This window comes from Galeopterus variegatus, unplaced genomic scaffold (genome assembly GCF_000696425.1).
Source record: "Galeopterus variegatus unplaced genomic scaffold, G_variegatus-3.0.2 Scaffold26, whole genome shotgun sequence".
Taxonomy (NCBI): domain Eukaryota; kingdom Metazoa; phylum Chordata; class Mammalia; order Dermoptera; family Cynocephalidae; genus Galeopterus; species Galeopterus variegatus.
The window spans coordinates 377970-399898 of NW_007726137.1; the positions used below are offsets into that span (position 1 = coordinate 377970).

The 21929-nt window shown below is 46.9% G+C and overlaps 1 protein-coding gene across 1 annotated transcript in view; it reads left to right on the top strand.

Annotated features, from left to right (window-relative positions):
- The window catches only part of SLBP (stem-loop binding protein), a 16239-nt gene extending 5704 nt beyond the window's left edge, over nucleotides 1-10535 (top strand). The window contains exons 3-8 of the mRNA XM_008569510.1: nucleotides 259-363; nucleotides 3728-3787; nucleotides 4104-4241; nucleotides 5099-5248; nucleotides 7281-7362; nucleotides 9568-10535. Of these exons, the coding sequence (XP_008567732.1) occupies nucleotides 259-363; nucleotides 3728-3787; nucleotides 4104-4241; nucleotides 5099-5248; nucleotides 7281-7362; nucleotides 9568-9684 (652 nt within the window). The 3' untranslated portion in view covers nucleotides 9685-10535. The remainder of the gene's footprint in view (nucleotides 1-258; nucleotides 364-3727; nucleotides 3788-4103; nucleotides 4242-5098; nucleotides 5249-7280; nucleotides 7363-9567) is intronic.
- The last annotated feature ends 11394 nt before the right edge of the window (nucleotides 10536-21929 follow it).

A 21929-nucleotide genomic window follows, 5' to 3' on the forward strand; every position in this document is an offset into this window, starting at 1 on the left:
AATCCGTTGCTGGACACGGAAAAAGACAAAAGACCAAAAAAAAAAAAAAAAAAAAAAAAAAAAAAAAACCCCAAAAAGGCTTTAAGAGATTTGCCCAAACTCAGTAAGTTAAGGAAGAGAGATTGTCTTTCAAATCTTTTCAACTCAAACCCATTCCCTTGGCACTCTGCCAGACGGCCTCTATTTCCTGGCATACAGTTTGAAAGGAAACTGAAAGTACGTGTCATGGTTCAAATGTGCATTTTTATTTTATTGCAGCTTTACCACTCCTGAAGGCCCTAAGCCCCATTCTAGATGTTCAGACTGGGCAAGTGCAGTTGAAGAAGATGAAATGAGGACCAGAGTTAACAAAGAAATTGCAAGGTATACATTTTTGGACCACTTTGAAGTGTTGCCTGTGGTATTTTCAATAACAATGCTTTTGGGGGAGGGGGAGATTGGTTGGCCAGTACAGGGATCTGAACCCTTGACCTTGGTATTATCAGCATTGCACTCTAACCAAATGAGCTAACTGGCCACTCCAATTACGTATTGCATTTGAGGTATGTCTTAGAGCAGTGGTTCTCAAAAGTCTGGGCCCTGGAGCAGCAACAGCATTTCCTGGGAACTTGTTAGAAATGCAGATTCTCAGGCCCCTCCCTGGACGTGCTGAATAGGAAGCTGCTCATGGGGTGGGGCCCAGCCATGCTGAAGCCCTCCAGGTAAGTCTGTTCCCTTACATGTGAAGACCACTGTCCTAGTGGTAATCCTTCCAAGAAGTCAGAGGTGCTGCTGCTGGCTTGCAGAGGGCTCTCCATGGCCATTTTTTCCCACCTACCACATGCTGTGCTCACACAGTAGTGGAGATGCTCTCCTCAGATGAGGGAATGTGCTCTTGACTGACACCTACTCAGGTAACATAGCTAAGAAGTGCCAGAGTATGGGGAGGGGTCCCTAACTTAGGGGCTGTGAACTCCTTGCAGTTGTACATGAAATTGTTGTGTGTATCTGAGTTCTCACAAACTAAACCACTTCTTCCTCCTTGACTCATTATGGTTCAGATAATGAGTCATCCTTAGCCATCATTTAATCTTCCTTGATTATCAATGTTATCAATGTTTTTGGTTCTTTCTCCCCCTTGATATAGGCCATCCAGCCCAAACCCAGCTGAATGAAATTTGAGTTAAAATGTATTCGTGATTAGTTGAGATATTTTGCAAGAGGATTTTAGTTTAGTGGCTAATAGATCAAATGGGATTTTTGTTAGTTCTCAATGAGAACATGTGTTCTAATGTCAGTTGGGAAGCAAGACTAGACTGCCTGTCCTCATCTCAGCCATCGCTGATGGAGTGTGTAGCTGCCGCCTTTGAAAAATCATAGGAATGGGCTGGCCTGTGGCTCACTCGGGAGAGTGCGGTGCTGATAACACCAAGGCCACAGGTTCGGATCCTATATAGGGATGGCCGGTTAGCTCACTGGCTGAGCGTGGTGCTGACAACACCAAGCCAAGGGTTGAGATCCCCTTACTGGTCATCTTTATTTAAAAAAAAAAAAGGAAAGAAAGAAAGAAAAAGAACAGGAATATGTGGAGATTAGTTATTGCACATTCAGGGAGTTGTTCTTAACCACTTTTATGTGTCAAAATGTGTGGGTGAGTATTATGTATAAAAAAAAAAAATGAACTGGGAACAGATGTGGGCACCATGTGTTGAGTGAATTGTTTTATTTACCTAGGTCTGGACTTTTCCAGCTGTAAAATTAGAGTACTCGACTTGATACATGCAGTTTCCCTGTTACGTTCACAAGATATAAAACAATTCTCACATCCCTGTGTGTCCTAGTTGCTCCCCCAAGTTACCTTTGCTAGGGACTAACTGCAGCTCTTGTGCAGGGAGATCCTACCTGTCTGGACCCTCCTGTGGGACCCCTCTTTGTTCCTCACATATCTCACAGGCCTGTATCTGAAAATTGTCCTGCTTTGCAAAATAGACTTGCTCTTTTCCAGAGCACTATTTTGGGCTTTGCTCTTGATCGCACCCTTTCTGATGTAATGTGATGCTTTCAGTGCAGCAAGGGTAATTTGCCCTCCTGGCCCCCTGGGCATTCCGGCTTACTTCCCAGCAGTGAGTGGCGTGAGAGTTCAGCTTACTGTACTTTAAGGAGAGTAACAGACTGCAGACCAGCAGTCTGAGAATTTGAAAATGTGTTTTAGTCATACCCGAAGCCTTTCTCATTTGGGCACCAGAGAGAATGAAGCCCCATGGAAAATGATTTGGAGGTCTAGTTTCTCAATTCTCACGCACATGGTCTATAACCAGTGCTATTCTAGACACATGGGACAGAAATTATTTCGTTACCTCCTGGTGTCCAAACTGCACTGGATGCCACAGCAAACTTGTAGGGTGATGAGTTAGATCTTGGGAGGAGGCATAGTGGTATGTGGTGGTGTGACAGTGGCATGACCTTCTAGCTTGAGGTGATTCACAGGTTCAACATTAGACTGCGCTAGGCTCCTTTCAGTGACATCTTGCCTTTTTTGCAAATGTGAATTTTGGAAGTTGCTGTGGTAGAAAGCGGATGCCTATGGGCCGGCCCGTGGCTCACTCGGGAGAGTGCGGTGCTGATAACACCAAGGCCCCGGGTTTGGATCCCATATAGGGATGGCTGGTTAGCTCGCTGGCTGAATGTGGTGCTGACAACACCAAGTCAAGGGTTAAGATCCCCTTACCGGTCATCTTTAAAAAAAAAAAAAAAGCCCAAACCCAGCTGAATGAAATTTGAGTTAAAATGTATTCGTGATTAGTTGAGATATTTTGCAAGAGGATTTTAGTTTAGTGGCTAATAGATCAAATGGGATTTTTGTTAGTTCTCAATGAGAACATGTGTTCTAATGTCAGTTGGGAAGCAAGACTAGACTGCCTGTCCTCATCTCAGCCATCGCTGATGGAGTGTGTAGCTGCCGCCTTTGAAAAATCATAGGAATGGGCTGGCCTGTGGCTCACTCGGGAGAGTGCGGTGCCCAAACAGGCACCACACACCCTACTAAGTAATCGTATTTTAAAAAGAAAAACTTTAGGGCTGGCCCGTGGCTCACTCGGGAGAGTGCGGTGCCCAAACAGGCACCACACACCCTACTAAGTAATCGTATTTTAAAAAGAAAAACTTTAGGGCTGGCCCGTGGCTCACTCGGGAGAGTGCGGTGCTGATAATACCAAGGCTGCAGATTTGGATTCTATATAGGGATGGCCAGTTCGCTCAGTGGCTGAGCGTGGTGCTGACAGCACCAAGCCAAGGGTTACGCTCCCCTTAGCGGTCAAAATAAACAAATAAATAAATAAAACTTTTTATTTCAATTTATGTTTATTTTTTTCAAAAGGCTACTAAGTTTTGGGGGTGTGAATTTTTATGTTTGGATTTTACTGCTTAAACTGAAACTGTTAAGGATTTCTTTTGGTCTAGGGAACCTCAGTGACATAGGATGGTGTGCCTGAGGTTATCAGTGCAGAATTCTCAGAACCATGTTGCTTAAGGCATTGACTTTAAATGATCATGTCAAATAATCTTTATCATACAAAATGATGGTGATGAGGGTGGTTGAAAATTAAAAAAGCAACATGCTCTTACCCAAAACCACATTGCTCAGGAAGAAGGCTTTATTTCTGGGGTGCTATCGTTTAGCTCTAAAAGCAGTAAGTGTAAGTAAATTTTTATGCCTTTTTAAAAATAGCAATATTTATTTTGCTCTCAGATATAAAAGAAAACTCCTTATAAATGACTTTGGAAGAGAGAGAAAATCATCATCAGGAAGGTAAATGCTGTGTAAACATTTTCTATTTTGATAGACCTGTAATTTGTTAATGAAAAAAATTGACTGTGAGAAATGCTGATCGTCCCAGTAGCATTTATCGATTAGTCTGTTCTTTGCTGATTTTAGACACTGTGTCTGTTGCGTACTAAATTCCCATACGTATAAAGATTTTGGATCATTCTGGGATTGATGTGGTTGGAATCCAGATGGATGAATCTTCCTTCAGTATTGTGTTTTTCAACATTTTCTTGGCTCAGCTTAGATGGTGATCTTAACTGCAAGCCTTGTTCCATTAATCTTTCATTATTTCTCTCAGTTCTGATTCAAAGGAATCTACATCTTCAGTGCCGGCTGACTTAGAGACAGATGAGAGTGTCCTGATGAGGAGACAGAAGCAGATCAACTACGGCAAGAACACCATTGCCTACGATCGCTATGTTAAAGAAGTCCCACGGTAGTCCTGTCTTGATGGCATGTCCCCAGCAAGTGTCATGGCATTGCACTTCTAAAGAGTTGCTTAGATTAGATAGTTATAACCCACTAAGAACTATTTATTAGTGGCTCAGGATGCTTATGGTGTAAATAAAAAATGGATTGGCAATTGAAAAAAAGTATGTGAGGATTTTAGAAAAAATAATTTTCATAATTTTGAATATTAGATAACATTTTATTTCTCAAGACTCAGAAATCTTGTAGATAGAAAGTTATTAAAATACGTGATGAAAAAAAAAATAAAGCTCAAGATTGTAAAGATCTAATTGGAGAAACAAATTGGCCTTGCCCTTGTTTGTATAAACAGCATGCTCTTCCTTTCCTGCTCTCTTGAACATATAGGCACAACTAAATATAAGGAAAGCTTTGGAGTTTTCATTAATTTTGTGGCAGGATTGTGGTTAAAATTGACTTTTCTGGAACACAGATTACAAAGGAATAATAAGATTCAAAGAGATAGTGCTTTTTTATACATTACTTTGCTCATTTTGTAGAATCTCAGATGTATAGTTTTTTTTTTTTTTTTTTCCTTTTTGTCTTTTTTCATGACTGGCAAGGGATCGCAACCCTCAGTGTCGCGCCCGTACCGGCAACGGGATCGCAACCCTCAGTGTTGCTCCCTGCACCTCGCTCAGCCAGTGAGCGAGAACCGGTCTGTATGTGGGATCCGACCCCTCGGCGGGAGGGTCGCCACGCTTCCCAAGCGGCGCACTGTAGCAGTGCGCCACCGGGCCGGCCCTATAGTTTTTTAAAATAATGCTAATCTCAAAGTTTGGTTAATCTTTGAGTGTGTTAGGGTAAACTTGTTCTCTCTTGTAGACACCTTCGGCAACCTGGCATTCATCCCAAGACTCCCAACAAATTTAAGAAGTACAGTCGACGATCATGGGACCAGCAGATCAAACTTTGGAAGGTGGCTCTGCATTTTTGGGATCCTCCAGCTGAAGAAGGATGTGATTTGCAAGAAATGTAGGTCTTTATTGTGTTCTTTTTCTGTCTCTGATTGGCACAGTGACTGAAACAGCTCTGTGTATCACTTGTGCAGCAGGTTATTTTGGTGATAAATCCCCTGGAAGTTCTCAGAGAGCAGTGCAGTGACTGCCATAGACCAGTGTTGGTGTACACTGTACACAGCTGGGTGAGAGGGGGCTAGAGGGAGGGAGGACTTTGCTTTCTGGATTGAATTCATTTTTTGTTTTGTTTTGTTTTGTTTTTGGCAGCTGGCTGGTATAGAGAATTTACTTTTTGTAGCTAGAAAAAATAGAAGTTGGTACATCTGGGAATATATGGTAGCTTGCTTTTGTTTGTTTGTTTTTATTTTTTATTTTTTATTTTTTTTTTGTCTTTTGTCTTTTTTCCGTGTCCGGCAACGGATCGCAACCCTCAGTGTTGCCCCCGTACCGGACCGGGGACCGGCAACGGGATCGCAAGCCTCGGTGTTGCTCCCGCGCCTCGCTCAGCCAGTGAGTGGGAACCGGTCTGTATATGGGATCCGGACCCTCGGACGGGAGCGCCACCGCGCTTCCCAAGCGGCGCACTATCCAGTGCGCCACCGGGCCGGCCCTGTTTGTTTGTTTTTAAAGATAAACATCCTAAAAAGTATTTGAGTCATTTATGTTGAAATGTGAAAATAAAAGGTTTTATTTTAATTAAGGAAGGGTTTTTATCTTTTCCCTATTGGTTTTTAAACTTGTGCCCAGTTGAAAACATCTCAGGCCTGAACTTTTGCTGCCTGATGAGAATACTCACTGGACAGGAAGGTGTGGAGAACGGTCTTGGGATCGACTCCTGTGTGGCATTTCTTCTGTCTCTTCTCAGCTCCCCTCTGGTCCTGGGCCGATCCCTTCCTGAGAGACATTTGTTCATTCAACAAACATTGGAGCTTGTTTTCTGTGATGGGAAATTTATTAGAAATTGGTGTTTTGTTTTGTTTGTTGTTGGTTTTGTTTGTTTTTGGTGGCTGGCTGGTCTGGGGATCTGAACCTGTGACCTTGGTGTACTTGGTGTTACCAGCACCACACTCTCCCAAGTAAGCTAACCAGCCAGCTTAGAAATTGATATGTTTGAAACGGTTTTGTATTAGTCCGTTTCTGTTGCTTATAACAAAATACCTGGAACTGGGTAATTTATAAGAAAATGAAACTTATTAACAGTTTCTGAGGCTGGGAAGTCCAAATCCAGGTATGTCCAAAGTCCAGGTGAGGGTCTTGGTGGTGGCAACAGTGACTCAGTGTTCTCACGTGACAGAAATGGCGGAACAGAGGGTGACTAATCTCTCATGTGACTTTCTTTTAAAGCCTTCAGAACCACGCCCCTGACTACCATTATTAATCTACTCACTACGGCATGGTCTTAGACCTAATCACCTCTTCAAGACCCCATCTTTCAATTACCGCAATAGTATTTTCCACCCTCAGCAGTTACAGTGCAAATCAAGCCTCAGTGAGGTTGGGGAGCATCAAGTCTACCGCAGGTTTCTAGCTTAATAGGTTTGGCCCCACAAATGTCATACCAGTTTTTTCCAGTGTGACACCATTGTCCCATTCTCTATGAGTAGAGGAAAATTGGAAAGATTAGTGATAATGTATGGTTAGTCACAATGTGGCTTGTCACAATATTCGTTTCCCTTACCACCTCAAACATTGGGCTTGTTGTTAGTACTTCTGCTTGCAAGGATGTTTGTGGCTGTGTATAGATAATTCTGCAGCTGTAGGAAATGGGCAGGTTTTGGTGTGCTGTGAGCCAGGCAGATCTTTTCACTTGTTGTAATTTGTTAGCTTTCTCTCTGCTGGATTGATTGGGAAAGGGGTAAGTCTGGCAAATGGGAAGTCACTGAAAACTGACCCCTCGGGGATCTTAGGGGGCGCTCAGTGTCCATCGAGGCAACACACTGTAGGTGGGGTCTGTTTTTAGGGAACCGACATGGTGAACTTTGCTGCACCCTGTGTCTCCTGGCTTTGTGAAGCTGGTGACTGACATTCCTGCTGGATTTCATTCACAGACATCCGGTAGACCTTGGGGAAATGGAGACCGAATCCACAGAAAGCAGCTCCGAGTCCCAGACGAGCTCTCAGGATAACTTTGTAAGCACTTCTTTGGTTATACCTTTCAGCTTGGGTGGTTATGTGAATTGTTGACAATTTTTATGCCACTTTAGAAGCTGAAGTTTGATTCTGATGTCTATGAAAGAGGGACTCCTTATATATCCCATCATTGACATTTCAGTTTTGATCGGGAGATTGAGTTCTTAGGTAGAGACCTTAATTTAGGTTTTTGATTCAGTCTGACTAATCAATCCCATTTTCGTTTGAAAGTAAAAGGCCTTTTCCCTTTGAACCAGCATCTGCATATGCATTGTCACTAGCACTCAATTGTAGGCTGTGTACAGTTTGTGTTGGTGAATTGCTAGTGTAGGAATCATCTGCCAGTTGTTTTTAATAAGGGAATGCTTTGTGCCTGGGGGTTTTTCCTGCTTTTGCTGCTTTTTAAAATAACACGTTTTTGAGGAAGAAAAAACAACCCCAAAGATTAAAAACAATGTACAGAATTCCCGCATCCCTAACTCTGTAGTTAATGATTGGGTGCACATTCTTGCATCAGAAGGAGAGGTAAATAAGCAGGTGGGAGTGGGGGAACCAGGCTGTGAAGCATGGGGCTGTGGGACGGGGTGAGAGGGAGAGGTCCTGGTGGGAGTTCCTGGTCCCTCCAAGGAGAGGTGGTTCACAGATGGCTGGGTATGCAGAGGGGAGGAGAGATACGCCCTTTTCTGAAGGTGCTTTGAAAACATTTTGATCTGCAGTGCTCTGAACACCCATGTAGTCATCATCTTCCCTGTGAATATGTGTGTGCACATTCCTTAACCACTTGAAAGTGGCAGTGGAGCTTCACCACTACACGCTGACACTTTTGCTTCTTAAGATTAAGGATATTCTTGTGGACAGAAATGTAACATGATTCAGGAGGTATCAACCAGATTTCTCCATTGTAAAAGTAGGAACTTTTTTTCATGTTCTTGGTAAAACCTTGGTTTTAATTGGTATAAACATATTGAGTTTCAAATCGGCTTAAACTCCCTAATAGTAAACTCTAACATTTGAATGTATGACCTTTTTTGGGGGGGGGGCAGCTGGCCACTATGCGGATCTTGAACTCTTGACCTTGGTGTTATAACACCATCCTCTAACCAACTGAGCTAACTGGCCAGCCCTGACCTTTCAATTAAGTGTTTTTAATTAAAGAAGCAAAACATGGGCCGGCCCAGTGGCGCACTGCTACAGTGCGCTGCTTGGGAGCGCGGCGGCGCTCCCGCCGAGGGTTCGGATCCCATGTACAGACCAGCTGCTCACTGGCTGAGTGAGGTGCGGGAGCAACACCAAAGGTTGCGATCCCATTGCCGGTCCCGGTCTGGTACGGGTGCGACACTGAGGGTTGCGATCTGTTGCCGGTCACGAAAAAAGACAAAAAGGAAAAAAAAAAAGAAGCAAAACATGATTAAAACAATCAAGAAATATATTAATGTAAACAGTCATTTCCTGTCCTGAGATAGCTACTATTCATAGTTTTGTTTAGCCTTTTAGAATTCTTTCTGTGCTTATAAAATATGTATATGTCAAAACTTTGTGTTTTATACAATATCCTGTAAGTAGTACAAGGATACTTCAAAAAGTTCATGGAAAAATAGAATTGAAAGACAATATGAATCTTTCCATGAACTTTTTATCATTGTTAGAATGCATCCCAATTGTGACTGAAGTGTACACCTTGACATGTGTTATCTTACGGGGTTCCCATATGCTGTGGGGGGTGGGGTGAGTGGGCTCAGGCAAGGGCTGTCTTCACCCCAGGTCATTCTCTGCTGCTGGTGCTCAACTAGTTTGATGTGATTCTGCTTCACAAGTCACAGTGTTTGACATCGTGTGTGCAGTCTGCACATCAGCTCCTGTTAGAGTGGTGGGTGGTAGCTGTGGCTCAGAGATGGTAAGGGGTCCGCTAGTTTCTAATCCGGCTGGAGGGGGGGCTAGTTTAGTGAGTAGGAATTGGACATCTCCAGCTAAAGTGAAATTTGATGATGTCCATTATCCACGAATTTTAATTAGCTAATTACTGTGAGTTCTCTGTTGTGAATGTCCCTGCATTTGTGTGGCCTTCACTGGGTCCTGTGGTGCTGCTGCGTGCAGGCCCGTGCATTGGAATGCCTCAGTAGGTGCATAGGCAGCCTTGTGCTTAGTGTCACTGACAGCAAGGCTGTAGGCCTGAACGGAAACGTGACCCATGCTTCTGTTTTCTAGGATGTGTACTCTGGCACACCCACCAAAGTTAGACACGTGGACTGCCAAGTGGAGGACGACTTTGATTTGGAAGCTTGTTTAACTGAACCCTTGAAAGACTTCTCATCCATGAGCTAACTGTGCCACCTGGTGGCCACTGAGAGAAACAGTCACGTCTGCCTGGCCAGGTAGAGGGCCGGCCAAGCGCCAGGCGTGGGCCATGTACTTGAACCTGGATGGTTTCTGTGTTGATAGTTCATTATCTCATGAGGAATTATTATTCTTGCCTTATTTTCTTAAGAAACATTACTTTTATGTATAGTGAGTGTATTTTGCATGTTTTAAATTGTAAATGGAGTTAAATCCTAGGAAGATTGAAATTGAAGCAATTTTGCAATAACTTAATTGCTTAATTTCTACCATGCTCCAATTTAACCTGACAAGTATACTTTAATTGGTTTTTCACAAGTATTTTAGACATTGTTACCACTTGTCAGTCAAATGGGTTGGTTTGGATTGAACCTTGTATTCATGGAACCAATCTAGAGTCAGTTTTCTTTACAGGTATCTGACAAAGTATTCTCAGGGTCAGACACCTTTAATATCTTTATGGAAACTTGATTTTTGGCCTTTTATTGATATGTCAGAGTAGGTTTTTCCCCTCATACAGAGCTCTGAACAAAGATGTTAAGTTGAGGTGTTAAGTTAATGGGTTTTATGTAAGTTATACAGTCTTAATTTGGTACTTGTAAATAGCACTGGGTAGGCTCTTTACCTGCAATACTCCGAGAGTTAAAGCAGCAGAGGAATTTAGAAAACATTTTTTACAATCAGTTAATCGCCATGTAAAATTGCTGTATATGATAATGTGTACAGATTTCTGTTCAAATATCCAATTGTAAACTTCTTGTTAAGACTGTTATGTTTCTATTGCTTTTGTATGGAACGATATTGCAAAAATAAAAAGAAAAGAATCTTTAACTGGTTTATAACGTTGCCAGTCTACCTGCCATGGTAATTTACATGTTGGAGGGTCAGAACAAGTACCTGGCTCTCTTATGCAGCACATGGGGAGGGCGGCATGTGGTGGTGAGAGAACCGTGACCAGCACTCGGGAGTGGTAGCTTGAGTGCCAGACGCTGCCCTGGGCCCTGTGTGTGCTGGCTCATTAAACCCCACCCCACCCACCAGCGACCTGTATAGATTCTGACGTGGGATCCTGGTCCTATGTCTGTGCTGGCCTGCCACATTCAGTGCATTCCTAGCAGACTTAAACACAGAAGCCAACATTTATTAGCAACTAGGGTGGCAGACAGTTGAGCAGAACATGCACCGGACTGGGGTCCTGAGGAGCATCCTGCCCATGGCCACATGTCCCAAGGATAATCCCTCAGGAGTGATGCTGGGCTTGCTTCAAACTGGGGTGGGCCTTGGCAACTTTGTTCAAGGAGTTTGAAAAGGGTAGAAGCCCTTCCTTCTGCTGTTTTCACTTAACATTTTCACAATAAATTTGTTCACTTAACACATATTTATTGAACCCATACTGTGTCAGGTACAGTCTAGTAGACACTGGGGCACAGCAGGAGACGGGATGCCCTGAAGCGTGTGCTCACGCTCTGGTGGCACTGCAAGACAGTAAGTTCAATGTTGCATCAGGGGGTCTGAGAGGAGAGCGGGAGAGGGCATGAGGGGAGATGCCTGCAAAGTGCAAAGGCCCTGATGTGGGAGTGTGGCGTTTGGCTGCCAGCACAACGCTGATGTGTGGGAGGCTGGAAGCATGAGGAGCTGTTTGTGGAAGCTGCTGGAGGAGGCCTTGGGCTCAAGGAGGGCTGGGGAGGAGGTGTAGGAAATACAGGAAGCTTGAGTGAGGCTGGCCCTCGTTACATCGTGAATGGAAGTTAAGTGACAGTGTCCTCCAGCCTGGTGGCTGAAGGCAGGAAATGTGCCTGATGAGCTGGACGAGCCAGCTAAGGACTTTCCTGGCAGGACATTGAAGGAACCTCTGGCTCTCTGCTGCTGTCATAGATTCCAGCGGGGAGGGAAGCTGAAGGACTGTACAACACGGGGGAATGGCACTTTGTGGGCTTGAATGTTCTTGGCCTTTCCAGGTGGCAAACAAGGCCAAAATTAAGTGGCTACTGAGCAGAGATCAAATCTGGAGGACAGACAGGAAGACATTCTCTAAACTGAAGCTGAGGGTATGGCTGTCCAATCCTTCGTTAAGACCTCAGAGAGCTGAGAACCTTTCTGTCAAACAGTAGGGCTTCTAAGAAGCTTACGAGTGTCCCTCAGCAGAAGCCCGAGACAGAAGGGCCTATTTTGAAGAGACCTATGGGTATGGCTTTTGTCTAATGAATTGGACCCCAATAAGATTCACAGGAGTCTCACAAAGCTATTGGAAGAATTATAGGCAGACGTACTGCCAGGTTGGACTGAAAGGGACAGACAGCACAAAATGAAAATAGGTCTTTTGGACTCTCAAGATCCTACCAGCAGGAAGCAGGCTGAGAAAACTGCCCAGCTGCAGACACAGTCTACCTTTCCTAGAAAAGAAAGGATCATTCAGAGAGTGGGCCCAAACGCCCAGAGGACAGTCCAGAAGCCTGGAGAATCACTGGTGGAGCAGGGCCAAACCCACCAGGGAACCGCACACGTGCCTGGCTGGGTTTAGAACTGCCCTGGACCCTGTATGTAGGGTGTGTATATTAGTCTGTTTCTGTTGCTTATAACAAAAATAACTGAAACTGGATGATTTGCAAGAAAAAGAAATTTATTGCTTACAGTTTCAGAGGCTGGGAAGTCAAAAGTCCAGGGAACACATCTGGTGAGGGTCTTGGTGGTGGCTTTTCAGCAATGCAGGGGGCTCACATGGCAGAAAATGGCGGAGCAGAGAGAGAGACTAACCTCCTGTGCTCTCTTTAAAGCCCTCAGAACCACACCTGTGACCACCATTATTAATCCATTAACTGCAGCGTGGTCCTACAATCTAATCAGCTCTTCTCATGCTGCCGGTATGGATCTGGCCATCACATCTTGGGCACGAGTGGTGACAATCAGCTTTGTACCCCATGAATGTTCATAATCAATAAAATAAGTAAATTTTTAAAAAGTAAAATAAAAAGGGATTACATAAAACCAAAAAGTTTCTGCATAGCTAAGGAAGCAATTAAATGAAAAGGCAACCTACAGAATGGGAGAGAATATTTGTAAACCATAATTTCTGATAATGAATTAATATCCAAAATATATAAGGAACTCAAATAACTCAATAACCAGAAAACTGTTAGCGTGATTAAAAAATGGACAAAGGACCTGAATGGACATTTCTCAAAAGAAGACATACAAATGGCCAATAGGTACATGAAAAACTGCTCAACATCACTAATCATCAGAGAAATATAAAATAAAAATACAATATCACCTAATACATGTTAGGCTGTATTATCAAAAAGACAGATAACAAATATTGGTGAGGATGCGTAGAAAAGGAAACCCCTTCTGCACTGTTGGCGGGAATGTAAATTGGTACAGCTATTTTGGAAAACAGTATGGAGTTTCCTCAAAAAATTAAAAATAGAACTATGATATGACCCAGCCATCCCACTTCTGAGTGTATATTCAAAGGAAATAAATTCAGTATGCCAAAGAGACATCTGCACTTTCATGTTCCTGCTGCATTATTCGTAATAGCCGAGACCTAGGAACAGCCCAAGTGTTCATCAATGAATAGATGGAAAAGATACCGTGAGATAAATATATATACATGAGTATTATTCAGCCGTTAAAAAAAAAGTGATATCTGGGCCGGCCCAGTGGCGCACTGGATAGTGCGCTGCTTAGGAGGCGCGGCAGCGCTGCCGCCCGAGGGTTCGGATCCCACATACAGACCGGCTCCCGCTCACTGGCTGAGCGAGGCGTGGGAGCAACACCGAGGTTTGCAATCCCGTTGCCGGTCCCTGGTCCGGTACGGGGGCAACACTGAAGGTTGCGATCCGTTGCCGGACATGGAAAAAAAAAAAAAAAAAAAAAAAGACAAAAAAAAGTGATATCCTGCCACTTGCAACAACGTGGATGAACCTTGAGGGCATTATGTTAGTGAAATAAGTCAGATATAGAGAGACAAATACGGTATGATCTCACTTATTTGTGGAACCTAAAAAAGTTGAAGTGACAGGAACAGAGAACGGAATCCGAGCGCTGATTGCTGGGGGCTGTGGGGAAAAGGGACCGGGCAGATGTCGGTCACGTAGTACAGACTTTCAGTTATGAGGGAAGTAAGTCCTGGGCATCTGAGTTCAACATGGTGGGTATAGTGAACAACACAGCATTGTCTATTTGAGGGAGAAGGAAAAAATCGCCTCTTCAAGGCGTCACCGTGCAATTACCATGATAGGACTTCCCAACCTCAGCAGCCACGGTGGGGATCCAGCCTCTGGGTTGGGGCATCCAGTCCACAGCGATGAGCGTGTGTGGCGGGCAGGTAGGTGTGTCTAGTTCAGCATCGAGGGGAGCTCAACCCCAGGGGCTGTCCTTACTGGGACGTGTGGGATTCAGATGAAGACTCCGGTCTCTGCGCAGATGGTGGGATGGGAGGAAACTGAGGTCAGGTGCGGCTGGAGCCCACGAGAGGGCAAGTCTTGAGCGAGGGCGCCCGGTGCTGGAAGAGTTCCCCGACTGTTGGCTGTGGCTTCACGTTAAAATTCTTGGAATGCTCTTAAGCACCAAGGAAATCAATCTTCAGCCTTTAGTTCTTGCCTTTTAACGCTGTTAACATCATCCAGTATTTTCTGTGTGAGGGTTACAAGTAACCAGCAGGCCGGGATTGACTCTTGTACATGGAACCAAGAAGTGTCAGAACTAAATTAAGTTTGTCCAGCGTGATTAAGTCCTCACGGTCCCAGGCTGGTTGCTATCTCGTCCCCTTCGGCGAGCCATTTTGCCACCTTTCCATGCTCTGGGCAGGGTTGGCTTACCAGGGTTGTCTTCCCGAGTCCCACCGCTTACTTTTCTCGTGTCTGTGAAGCCATTCTCGGTTCTGGCGTCTGTCAGGATCCTGCCCTGGAGCTGCTCTTTCTCAGCAGTTCTGCGACCCCACTGCTGACTGCTCTGTCCCTGTGGTGGGCAGGTGTTGTCTCATCTCCCCTCTGCAGGCCACTCCTGGCTTTCTGGACCCATGTGGGTAGCTCTTCTGATTAGGCGACACGTTATGGGATCTTTTTCTTCTTTCCTTTTTTCCCCACGTAGGCAAATTTAAAAGGTCGGCTAGGTGCAGTCACGTTACCGCTCTCGGCCACCTGGAAGCTGCTCGCAAGTCCGCGTGTCGGCCGCCTGCTCGGCGCCCGGGTTGGCTGGGCATGGAGGGAGTGTGCAGATTTGATCGTCAGTCTGCACATCATTTTATGTTCAAGAATCGTGAAGTTTCTTTTTTTTCTTTTTGCTTTGTTGTTGTTTTCTTTGCATTTTACTTTTTTTTTTTTTTTTGGTGACTGGTAAGGGGATCGTAACCCTTGGCTTGGTGTCGCCCACACCGCGCTCAGCCAGTGAGTGCACCAGCCATCCCTATATAGGATCCAAACCAGTGGCCTCGGTGCTACCAGTGCTGCTGCGCTCCCAGCGCCGCACTCTCCCGAGTGAGCCACGAGGCTGGCCCTTGTTTGCATTTTAATCTGCAGATTTTAATTGGACCTAAGCCACTGTAAGAATCACACTTTAAAGACGCATGTGACGTTTTCAGGAAACATCTTCCGTCAGTGGAGGAGTGTAGGAAGCAAAGCCTCCTCATGTCAGCACGGAGGACTTGATGGCTGAGGTTCCAACCATGTGCAGTCCCCAGCGCATGCTGACTGGCCTGGCACATAATGGGTGCTTTCAGTGTGGTGGGACGAGGGACACAGAACAGCTGTCCCATCCCAGTTCTGTTCCTTCATAGCCGCGTCGTGTCCTTCACGTCCCCAACTATGAAATGGGTGTGACAGTGTCTGCCTCATAGGATGGTTCTAAGGACTGAACGGGAGACTGAATGCCAGCTGCCTAGTAATGCTCCAAAGCGGTATCGCCAAAGCCCTGCACACCCTTCGGTTCCTCGGCCTTGCTGGCAGGCTGGGTCAGGACACTGTTCGGGCAGCAGTGAGAGCAGCAGAAGGCAGGGGCTGTGAGGGGGTCAGCTCTGACCAAGGACGGCCCTGGTCACTCCCTGCCAGGCTGTTGGAGCCATGCGGGGAGCAGATGGCATGGCCCCCCGGGGCCCCAGATGCAATTTTGAGAGATTTCCCGGTGAGACAGTCAGAAGAGCATTGCCGTGCTCTTTAGGGAAAAGCAGACCTTGCATTTCCAGAGGAGCCCCCCTGCTCGGGCAGCAGCAGTGCCTCGACACTGGTGGGGCCTGCGTTAGTTGCCTGCAGCTGCGTAACAGGTCACCCCTATATGCAGTGGCTTCAAGACAGGATTATCATCTCACAGCTCCTGGGGTCGGGATCCGGGGATCCGGATGCAGCTTAGCTGGTTCTCTCAGGGCAGCTCCCATGGGGCTGTATCACGGTGCTGGCCAGGGCTGTGGTCTCCTCCGAAGGCCAGGCTGGGGGGACCTGCCTCCAGCTCGCTCATGGGGTTGTTGACCTGAGGCTGCCTCAGGCCCCTCCTAGGCAGGCCTCTCCATGTGGCTCCAGCAGAGCATGAGGGAGTGGGGCAAGGTGGCAGTCACAGTCCTGTGGAGCCTGATTTCGGCAGAGACAGTCTGTTGCTTCTGCTGGTGAGAAGCAAGTCACTGGCCAGCGCACCACCACGGACAGGGGACCACACAAGAGTGTGAGCCTGGGAGGTGGCCTGCTGGGGGGCTCTCTTAGAAGTCAGCCCACCACAGAGGCCCTGGGACTTGCAGCCAGGCACCTCAGCCTTTTGGAAACCTCATTTCCTGATTGCTGCCCTTGGAGAGGCCTCCAACCTTCCTACCCCTCGAGGGCCTCGAGGGGAGGAGACAACAGCCTTAGGACTCCTGGGTCAGGGCGGGCCTGCTCTGCCATCCAGCCTGGACCCTGCCCACCCCTCCTGCCAGGACCCCTCCCCCCAGGGACTCCCAGCTATGCCCCCGCCAATCCCTTCCTGGGTCCCAAATTTATACGTCCAGCTGCTGCTGTACAGCCCATGTGGGGGTGAGCAGGCATTTGGGATGCTCAGACTGGGCCTCCGCAGCCCGCTGGCTCCCTCCACCCACATTCAGCTGGCTGGCGGTGCTGCCAGCTTTACTTCCTAAGCTCGCCAAACTGGGGTGCCTGGTGATGGGGCAGCTTCTCCATCTCTCCCTGTGCCCGAAGAACAACAGACGCGAGATGGTTAGAACAAACCCCATGCACAACGGCCGCGGCCCAGCCAGGGCTGAGATACTTCCACCAGCCCAAAGCACAAGTGGCGGGAGCAAGTCTGCAGCAGCTCCCAGGCCTGCCCTGTGGCGGTGGCTGCACGGGGGCAGACAGAGAGGTGGCTGACAGGCTCGCAGCCCTGAGAACAGGTTGCCCAGAGGAGCCATCGTGTCCCTGGAGGCACCTTGGCTGATGAGAAGCCGCTGACACTGAAGGGCCGTCACCACCTCCAAGGCATGAGTGAGGGGCCCTGAGAGGAAGCCCTGCAGGGGCTGGAGCCATCCATACCCTGGGAAGTCCCCAAACTGATCACCAGGGCCCCCCAGCTAGACAAGGCCCCACATGGAGGAGACACTGCTATGGTGGGGCCAGAACAGAGAAGGAAAGGTCAGACCAAAAGGGCTGAGAGAGGGCCGGCCCGGTGGTGCACTGCTACAATGTGCCGCTTGGGAGTGCGGTGGCGCTCCCGCCGAGGGTTCGGATCCCACATACAGACCGGCCGCTCACTGGCTGAGTGAGGTGCGGGAGCAACACCGAGGGTTGCGATCCCGTTGCTGGTCCCGGTCCGGTACGGGTGCGACACTGAGGGTTGCAATCCGTTGCCAGTCACAAAAAAGACAAAAAAGGAAGAAAAAAAAAAAAGGGCTGAGAGGGGCAGAGCCCAGGACCCCAGGAGCACCGCATGGAAGCAAGAGAGGAGAGAACCTGGGAAGTGAGGCTCACTTTCCCGAAACCCAGGTTGTTCTAAAAGTTCAGGAACCTAAGCAAACAAAATGTCACGGTCAAAGCCCATACTGTGACTGTGAGAAAAAGAGATTAAGGAGCAGGGTTCCGTGCTTCCAGGCAGCGTCAGGAAGGACCCCCAAACAGGACAAAGTGCACCCACTGCTTCCGAACAGGCTGAACATCAGGAACAGGACAGCAGCTGTGACGGACTCAGCAACCCGGAGAGGAGGTGGCAGTCGCAGGACAGAGTCGGCAGTGAAAGTGGAACGTCTCTGCAGACGCGATGACCAAGCCAGAAGGAGGACAAAGAAGAACATAGAAAAAAGGAAAAGAGATGGAAATAAAAGACACGTAGACTGGAAAGAAATAAAACTCCTATTTGCAGATGACATGATTGTCTATATAGACAATTCTAAGGAAACTACAAAAACCAAAAACCAAAAAAAAAAAAACCCCTTCTGAAACTAATAAATGAGTTCACAAGGTCACGGGACACAAGATAAACACACAAAAATCCAGTGTCAATCCATATACCGGCAAAGAACATGTGGACATTGAAATAAAAAATAGTAGCCTTTACAATTGCTTAAAAAACTGGAACACTTAGGTGTGAATCTAACAAAATATGTACAGGAACTGGGTGCTGGAAACTGAACATTAATGAAAGAAGTAAAAACTCTACATAAGCGGAGAGAGGTACCTGTTTCATGAATTAGGAGACTCAGTGAAGATGTCAATTCTCCCCAAGCTGATATACAGTATAGTGGAATTCCCATCAAAATCCCAGCGAGATTTCTCTGTAGGTAAAGACAAGGTCATTCTAAACTCAGATGGGAAGGCAAGGAACTGGAATAATGGAAAGCAGTTCTGAAAAAGAATGAAGGGGGAGGAGTGAGTCCACTTGTTTAAGGCCTACTATAGAGCCATCAGCAACTCTGTGCTGTTGCTGGAGGGACAGACACTTCGATCAACGGAGCAGAACAGAGGACCCAGAAAACAGATCCTCGCGAGTCTGGCAACCGCTTTTTACAAAGGCGCAAAAGAAATTCAAAGGTGCGAAAGGAAGGAGAGTATTTCCAGTAAATGGTGCTGAAGTAATTGGACACCCAAAGGCAAAACATATGAACCTCAATCTGTCTCACACCTAGAAAAATTAACTCAAAATGAACCACAGGCTTAAATGTAAAGTGTAAAGTATAAAACTTTTAGAACATCTTTGGGATTTAGGGCTAGGCAGATGTCTTAGAATGGACATCACAAGCAGGATCCAGAGAAAGGGAAAAATTGATAAACTGGACTTAATCAAAATTTAAAACTTTTGCCCTGTGAAAATCCTTCAGAGGGTGTAAAGGGCTCACCGGTTCCTCAGTTGGTCGGAGTGTGGTGTTACAACACCAGGCCAAGGGTCTGGATCCCTGTGCCAGCCAGCCAGCCCCCCAAACAAACAAACAGAGGATAAAACGACAAACCGCAGACTGGGAGAAAGTATTTGCAAAACCACATATCCAAGAAAGGACTGTGTCTTCGTGAGGCTACGTAAAGAACTCTCAAAACTCAACAGTGAAGAAACAAACCATGCGATTAGAAAATGGGCAAGATCAGCACGAAGAGACGTTTAGCTGTGGAGGCTCTGCAGACGTGCAGCAGGTGAGCACTGGAGACACGCTCAACGGGCCGGTGCCCAGGTGCCCAGGGACACGCACGCAGCAGCCGCACCGCCACAGGCAAGGGGCGGGAGGACCAGGCCCCCCTGCGCCACTGGCACCAGCACAGAATGGGAGGCTGCTCCGGAAAATCGTTTGACGGTTTCCTCAAACACTAAACGCATAACTACCATACAGTCCAGCCATGCAGTCCTGGGCATTTATCCCAGAGAAACCCAGGCCTACATTCACACAAAAACTTGGACACGAATGTTCACGGCAGTCCTATTTGTCACAGCCCAAAGCTGGAAACAACCCAGATGTCCTTTAGCGGGCGAATCATTCATCCCTACATCGTGGCCCCGCATCCTCCCTTCCCCCCACCCTAGGGACCAGTCGTCCATGTCGCCACAGATTGTCTCCACACCTGCAGGGGTGCAGGTGCAAGTATATCATGCCTTTTGGCGCCTAAACACCTCAGTGTGTACTTCCTAGGAACATTTTAAAAGGTGGCACAATCATCAAAACCAGAAAATTTGACATAATACGGTGCAGACCTTATTAAAAATCACCCGTGATATCCTTTACAGAACATTTGTTTCTGGTCTGGGCTAGCATGCATTGGACCCACTTGTTGAACCTCTCACGCCCTTTACCTGGATCAGCTGCTCTGACTTTATTTATTTTTATTTATTTATTTTCCTTTTTGTCTTTTTTCGTGGCCGGCAATGGATCGCAACCCTCAGTGTCGCGCCCGTACTGGGCCGGGACCGGCAACGGGATCGCAACCCTCGGCGTTGCCCCCGCACCTCGCTCAGCCAGTGAGCGGCCGGTCTGTATGTGGGATCCAAACCCTCGGCAGGAGCACCACTGCGCTTCCCAAGCGGCGCACTATCGCAGTGCACCACCGGGCCGGCCCGACTTTATTTTTTTTTTAAGATGACCAGTAAGGGGATCTTAACCCTTGACCTGGTGTTGTCAGCACCACGCTCTCCCAAGTGAGCAAACCGGCCATCCCTATATGGGATCCGAACCCATGGCCTTGGTGTTATCAGCACCGCACTCTCCCAGGTGAGCCACGGGCCGGCCCCTGACTGTTTTCTTGACTTTGGAAGACTACAGGTGAGCTGTGTTATAGACTGTTGCTTACTTTGGGGGTTTCACATTTTGTATTGCTAGGGCTCGGGCTCACAGACCCTACAAACCCGTTGTACAGACTGGGTCACAAACCTCTCACCTGCAGGCCACAAGCTAGGTAACAGAAAAAGATCCTGGGAGCCATGGGTAAAAAGGTACAAGCTCAGATAGCCAGCAGCAGCTGCCCTAGTGGCCTCCCAGGACATCCCGAGGGCACTGTGGATCAGCGCTGCTCCTCCTTTATGCTCAAGTCCAATAACGCAGGACACCTGGATGCGAGTCAGACAAGCAAAGAACACCTGGGTGCACATGTGCAATTACACGAGACACTAACCAAGAAACACCTGGGTGCACGTGCGTATTTACATCAAATGCTCAGTAAGATTCTGAACATCTGAGGGGCCCTGACCATTTTCCTTCACTTTCTCTACACATTTCCTCATGATTAGATCCAGAATGGGGATTTTCCACAGGAATTCCCCACTGCTGATGTGACCTTCCCATGCATGCTATCAGGAGGCACACTGATGAAGTTTGGATGTGTTGTCCCCTGAAAAACTCATGTGGAAATTTGATCTCCAATGTGGCAGTGCTGGAAACTGAGTCATGGGGGCAGATCCCTCATGAATGGATTAATGCTCTCCCTGGGGGAGGGGGAATTAATGAATGAGTTCTCCCTTGATTAGTTCCGCGAGAGCTCATTGTTTAAAGGACCCTGGCACCTCCTCTCTCTCTCTCTTGCTTCCTGTCGCCATGTGATCTGCTTGTACCCATTGGCTGCCTGCTGTTTTTCTGCCATGAGTAGAAGCAGCCTGAGGCCTGTGCCAGATGCAGCTGTCCCAGAATCGTGAGCCAAATAAACCTCTTTTCTTTATAAATTACCAGTCTCAGGTGTTTCTGTTATAGCAACACAAATGGTCTAAAACAGAAAATTAGTACTGAGGAATGGGGTGTTGCTATACATATACTTGAAAATGTGGATGAAGCTTTGGAGCTGGGTAATGGGCAAAGGTTGGAAGAGTTTGGAGGACTTAAAAGAAGAGAAAAAGATGAGGGAAAGTTTGGAAGATTTTAGAGATTAATTAAATGGCTGTGACCAGAATGTTGATAGAAACATGGACTGTAAAGACCACGTGGATGATGAGGTCTCAAATAGAAATGAGGAACTTATCAGGAATTGGGGCAAAGATAACCCTTGTTACACCATAGCAAGGAATTTGGCTGCATTGTGTCCATGCCCTTGGACTTTGTGGAAGGTGGGACTTAAGAGTTGTGAACCAGAGTATCTGGCAGAAGAAATTTCCAAGCAGCAAAGCATTAAGGACGCTGCATAGTTATTTATAACAGCCTATGCTGAGTTATTGCAGAAAAGTCATGACATAAAGCTAGAATGTAAAAGGGAAGCAGAGTGTAAAGATTTGGAAAATTTGCAGCCTGGCCATGTGGTAAAGAAGTGGAGAGGGTCAGCCCCGTGGCACACTCGGGAGAGTGCAGTGCTTGGGAGCACAGCGGTGCTCCCGCC